Genomic DNA, 6,000 nt, shown 5'->3' on the forward strand with positions numbered 1-6,000 from the left:
TCCATACAAATTCAGGAATACTCTGTGCAACTACACTTTGGGGTAGGTGTGGGGGCGAAAGAGAAACACAAATTTTCAACCAACAGCAACTTTCTACAATACTCAATAATCTTCCACTGCATTAGATCAGGACCGTGCAAGTGTGTACACTAGATATAACATAACTTAGATAGGGAAATGAATTAGCACAAGCTGACATTACTCATATTTCTACATTTTGTGCAGCATGAACTGGTGGCAGGCTGCTGCAGTTTTGCATAAATTGCAAAGGCAGTGAAAATATCTGCTCTGGAGTAATAAATAACTTAGTGCCAAATCACATTCCAATTATAGGTTTAATCTGGAGCATTTTTATTTCCACTGTGTAGTAAGTGGACAATATGGTTCAGATGTAGTTAGTAGCTTCTTCATAAACTAACATTAATCTATTTGTTTTTAATAGTGTTTAAAATTAGATTCTGAGCAGCAAGGAATATTAATCATAAAATTACTATGGCAATTGAGTCATAACTTCTTTCTTGCACAGTCCACAATATTCAGTGCACCCCCCCACACACACACACCACCTCAGGAGACAAGAAATTATAGCAGCGGAAGCCATTCTGGCCAATGTGTCTGTGGCAAGCTCTTTTGCTAGGGTAATCCAAAACTAATCCCATTGCTGGCTTTCTCCCCGCCAAACTAAATCTTCCTCAAGTTCAAATATTTCTCCAACTTTTCCTCAAAAATATGCTATGGTCTCTACTTCAACTGCTCCCCATGACAAAGCAATTTGTGCACCAACAATTCTGTGTAAAGAAATTTCTTCTAACTCCCCCGTCCTGCAGATTTTAAGTTGACAATCCTGCATGGCCACTCCCTGACGCCCTTCCCTATCAAAACCCATTGAAATATAAAAACTTCTATTCAATCTCAAATGTTCTCTGCTTTAGCAGAAATACTCCCATTTTCTCAAGTCTCTCCTCAGTTAACTTATCATCCCCCCCCCCTCCCGCCCAAAGGTCTTCCTGAAAGCAAACCACACAATAGAAAAGTTAGTGCTACTCAGGAAATTAGCATAAGACATATCCCAAACTCCTCCACTGTCTTTTCAAAATAATAACTGCATAATATTTCATGACAGTTCAGATAGGCAAGAAATCATGGATTGGACGAATAGTTAATTGGAAGAGATAACTTGAGATCAAAAAAGTCTCTTCAGACTGCTGTTAGAATTGAAGGATTCATTCCATGGTACAATAGCTAAAGCTACTTAAACAACATGAACATAAATAACTGATAACAGGCAGCTACAAACATCTGAAGGCCAAGAATGGCATGCCTGACTCCAATCTTGGGAGGCTGACCGGAGAGATGGGCCTTCAGAAAGTATAAACAGGAAAGACATACGAAGAGGAGGGTTTCACCCATGAGTTGAGACAAAGAACTTGAGCCATTGGGCACCCTAGTTTGGGAAGAGCCCTTATCAGTTAAATGGTCCTGTCCATCATTTTAGCCCAAGCCCATCCCCCCCCAAAAATAAAAAAGGTATCTAAAGAGCCTTTAAGGGCAGACGGTGCAGAAAAGAGCTGTGTGTGCCCAATCGGGAGTAATACCAGCTACTTGTCAGTCGCATATCTATTATGTCTATCCTGATTGCGTGTTGTGCTTAACTATATTTGAACTACTGCTCCTTAATAAAATGCCATACTAATAATCATCTCATTTCAAGGTTAAGATGCTGCACTGAAACGGTCCTGGTTATGTTCCTTTAGCTATGCTCAAGTATCTATTTTGCAAGAACGGATATAAAAAGCACAAATAACTGAATTGGAAAAATGCTTCAAGATGACTGGGTGAGGTGACTGAATGGATTCAAACATTATTTCTATTCATTACTATACAGCAAATTAACATACCCAGTGAAACAATCAAATACCAAAAATGGGATTCAATATGTAGCAATGCTCATGAGAGTTCAACAATTTCAGATCATATCTTTCTCCCATTTTTTTGGACAGCATCTGATGATTCGGATATTCCTATTTACACCTCCTCTTTTGTTTCTTCAATTTCCCATTACCATCTCCTTTCACTTTGCACCATCATCCCTTGTCATTCAATCATTCCAGCCACTCTATCATAGACCTTCCTTTCTGTTCTGTACTTGCTGAAAATGTGTTTAAGTCTCTAATTTTTTCCAGTTCTGACAGGTCATCAACCTGAAACATTAACTCTTGCTTCTCTCGCCACAGATGCTGCCTGACACATTGAATATTTCCAGTATTTTCTGTTTTTATTTTGGATTTCCAGCAACTACAGTATTTTGCTTTTGTATTCGCCATGATCAGTGTTCAGCAGGCTAATAATATCGAAGTATTTTAAATTTAATGTACCAAAGTACTGATTGAGGGTCCCATCCAAAACATCAAGCTTTCTCTTTCAAACTGACATACTATGCAACATTCATGAGCATATCATTCATACAACCAATTTTTTGAAATAATATTTTTGCATATTAATCAAATCATTCTTGTACTTGCTGGATTACACACCCATTGGTCTTCAGTAATGAAAAAAGATAGATTTTTGGATACGAAGGAAATCAACTGACAAGCAAAAAGAGCACAGGAAGGTGGAGTTAAGGTACATCAGTCATGAATTTATTGAATGGCAGAGCAGACTCGAGGGGCCAAATGGCCGAAGCCTGCTCCTATTTCTTGCATTCTAAAGACAGTTCAATACATTCACCCAGATGACAATATAAACTAGATGTAAATGCGTTCTTCATTCCTTTTTGGTTCAAAAGGTACAGCAACTTTTATCCATGGTCAACCATCATTCTGTATTTGATAAAAGTCAGTCAACTCACATTTTGAATAGCTAATTAACTTGAAATAAACAAAGATTTCTCTCCCTGCAGTTTACCAGGAAGTGGCACCAGCTTTAGGATGGACTAATGTATCCAAACCATCATTTGTGTAGTCAACAGAATATTTTACTAACACATTTGGTTGACAACCTTTTAGCTGTGAGAAACCCAACATGTTTCTGGACCAATGAAGCAACAATTTATTGTCCATAAGCAGACAAACTAAATGAACACGAATATCAATTGTTGGGGGAGGCAGAATCTAGTTTAATACATGTGATAGCATAATAGAAAGTGCAGCGATGGTGATGATTGGAGCATCAAAGGAATTATGAATGTCATCTACCATAGTGCCAAGATGTTGACCTAAATCGTGCTGCTCTAGCAAGCAGCCAAATGAGCAAAAGACACTTGTGCATGGGGAGTGGAGGGAGAAAAGTTGTCCCTTGGCTATCATGAAAAGCTTTCCACCAGCCAGCTCAGAGCAGCACTGCATGCTCTCATCCTCAGGGGTATGTGGCCCTCCAGCAAAAATTTGGTGTTTGTTATGTGGCTCAGAGAGATGAGGAGGATTTCTAACTTACACCAAAAATAAATTATTGCAAACCATCGGCTTTTCTTCCCCCAGTGAACACATCTGCAATGTTCACACTATGAAGTGTCCCAATTTATTTTAAATCATGCAACTGAAACAGTTAAGCTTTAACAACCAGCTGTGTAAACTACAATTATTTCCACGACAAAGAATTTCAGTTCAACATTCTACTCCTCCCTGAAGAGTTCACTGTAAATGCCTACAGCTTTAGCTGTGTATGCAACTGGTATTTCTAGTGGTGTATAATTCAAAATAAATGAACTATCATGGTTATGAGTTTTTCAAGAAACTGTATTGTACTTGAAGCCATTCCTCAAAACATGAAAAACTATATGGTGAACATTTTGAGTCTTGCACAAAGTCAATGCAGAACTTGGCTCCATTTGTAATAGTGATATACTTTTGGCTACTAATAAGTGCAGCAGAACCGTTTAAAAAGGAAGAAAACAAGCTTTCACAGTAGAAAAGAACTCTGAATAATCACTGACACAATATATGGTTCTTGGGAGTGTATGTGTAATAATGTTGTGTTCTTACCTCTGTGATCATTTTACAACTTTTACATGGACCAATCTGACTAAAAAGTTGAAGTATAAGGGCTTCCGTCACATCTCTAGAGAGGTTACCTACGTAGCTGAAAAACATTACACATTTGAATGTCAGTTACTATTGTTAGCAATTTTCACATTAGATTATTTCTGTACCTTTAAAAATGATTTAACTGAGAAGAATCAATTAGGCAGGTTATGATTGTTACTAGCCAAATGAAAGATCATGTGGTGCATGCACTTTAGTCCATTTCATTTACTTTTGCTCTTTAACAAGTGGTACAACAGCACAACTGGTAGGATTCAGATCACCATATCAAAGAGTTCCATCTTCCAGTTCATAGGCAACAATCTAATAAAATGCTGTAGAACAATTCTTCCAAAGTTTTCCTATAGTTGCTAATTTGGAAGGGAGACAGGCTTGAAAGGGAAAGAAATCTAAAACTAGTAAACCATTTTGAAATTTCCAAAAGACAGTACTATTAAAAAGATACAAGCACCAAAAAGTGTACGTGTGTGCAGACACAAATAAAAGGGTGCTTGCTGGTCAAGTTGAGTCAACTGTTTAAGTCTATTAATTCTTCAATCAACTTTTGGCAAAAGTTACATCAAATCTATTTTCACACTGTTTACAGTAGACTCCAGACACCAGTTTGAATCAAGATGATAAAAACTGAAAAGTTAGTAATGGATTCACAAGTTATTTCCAGCAGAAAAATCGGATTCATAGCAGCACAATTATCAGCGGCAGCATCTCCAGAGTCCTAACTCAGATCCAACAAGGGAATTTTTCCTGATCCTCCAAAACAGTAAATGTTATACACAACTAGACCACGTCTACTAATAACTTTGCAAAGCCAATACAAACCGTTTTGGAAAAAAAAAATCTTATACCAGGTGGGAAGGAGAGAGGATAAATAAATATGTACACTCCCTGGCCACTTGTTTACCAGGCTAAAATGGACACGTGCACCTTTTATTACATAAAACCCAAAAAGACTAGACAATATGAAAAAACACCAAGCAGTTAAAAAATTACGTAATCAAGAGGAACAAATGTCTTTGTAAACCATAACTTAAAGCTCATCCCAAATTACAACCATCTGCTCCCTCCCCTTAAAAAAAAAGTACATTTTTATTAAAATAGTTTTAATTCCTCTCCCGAGGCACAATATGTGGCGTCGTCTGCTCCGGGTACGGGCGAGCGGCAGCTGCGTGTTTTATTTGTTGGCTCCTCATTACAAAATGGACTCACTCCTGTCCCCTCTTAAGAACAGCCGAAATCACATCGAGTTTCTTCCCCCCTCTTTCTCTCTCTCCCCCTTCCTGCCTTCGATCGATCGATCGACGGGACGAATGTTACTCGCTTCCTTCGGCCCGCCAGGCCAGGATTGGATTGACCTGGACTAACCCCGCGTCGTGTTGCACCGGGTTTGCGGCCTTTAACCGGGACTGGCGGGGAAAAGCCCAACTCCTCGCCTTCTTCAGCCGCCAAACCGTCCGTCCGTCCGATCCCCCCCCCCCATTTTCTTTCACACGCAACACACAAAAAAAAACTAGTTTTTTTTTCTTTAAAAATGAAGAGCCAAGTCTTCGATCGAGTTGGCGGTTGTTTTTTTTTTAAATAAAAATCACTCACAGGGTCCGCGGGTACGAGTCGTCGTCCATGTCTGCGAGCCGCCGGCCGCTTGCTCCGCGCCGAGTCTGTGAAGCCGAAAAGGAGCTGCAAATGGCGGAGCCCGGTGAGTCAGCCCAGCTGCCGCGCCTGCGCACCTCCGCCCCACTGACTCACCCGCTGGCTCGCCGCTGACATTTTATTCCGCCTTCAAAGTTTTATATTCGATCAAAACATCTCAATTCCGACGTTGTTTTCCTCAAGAATCACCCTTCCCGTGTGAATTCTTCCATCTAAGCGATTGTCTAACCTGTTCCATAATCATGTAAGTGCTTTTTTAAAAAAAAATAATTCCTCCAAAATGTTGTGCGCAGCAACCGATCTCTGCAGG

General features: G+C 39.5%; 1 protein-coding gene across 2 annotated transcripts in view; it reads right to left on the minus strand.

Annotated features, from left to right (window-relative positions):
• tial1 (TIA1 cytotoxic granule-associated RNA binding protein-like 1) overlaps nt 1-5,742 on the minus strand; it is a 36,004-nt gene extending 30,262 nt beyond the window's left edge. For both annotated transcript variants that reach the window (XM_070876659.1, XM_070876658.1), the window contains exons 1-2: nt 5,634-5,742; nt 3,984-4,080 (exon numbers count right to left, since the gene is read on the minus strand). In XM_070876659.1, the coding sequence (XP_070732760.1) occupies nt 3,984-4,080; nt 5,634-5,662 (126 nt within the window). In that variant the 5' untranslated portion in view covers nt 5,663-5,742. The remainder of the gene's footprint in view (nt 1-3,983; nt 4,081-5,633) is intronic.
• Nucleotides 5,743-6,000: the final 258 nt, after the last annotated feature.

This window comes from Pristiophorus japonicus, chromosome 3 (assembly GCF_044704955.1).
Source record: "Pristiophorus japonicus isolate sPriJap1 chromosome 3, sPriJap1.hap1, whole genome shotgun sequence".
In the NCBI taxonomy this organism is placed as follows: domain Eukaryota; kingdom Metazoa; phylum Chordata; class Chondrichthyes; family Pristiophoridae; genus Pristiophorus; species Pristiophorus japonicus.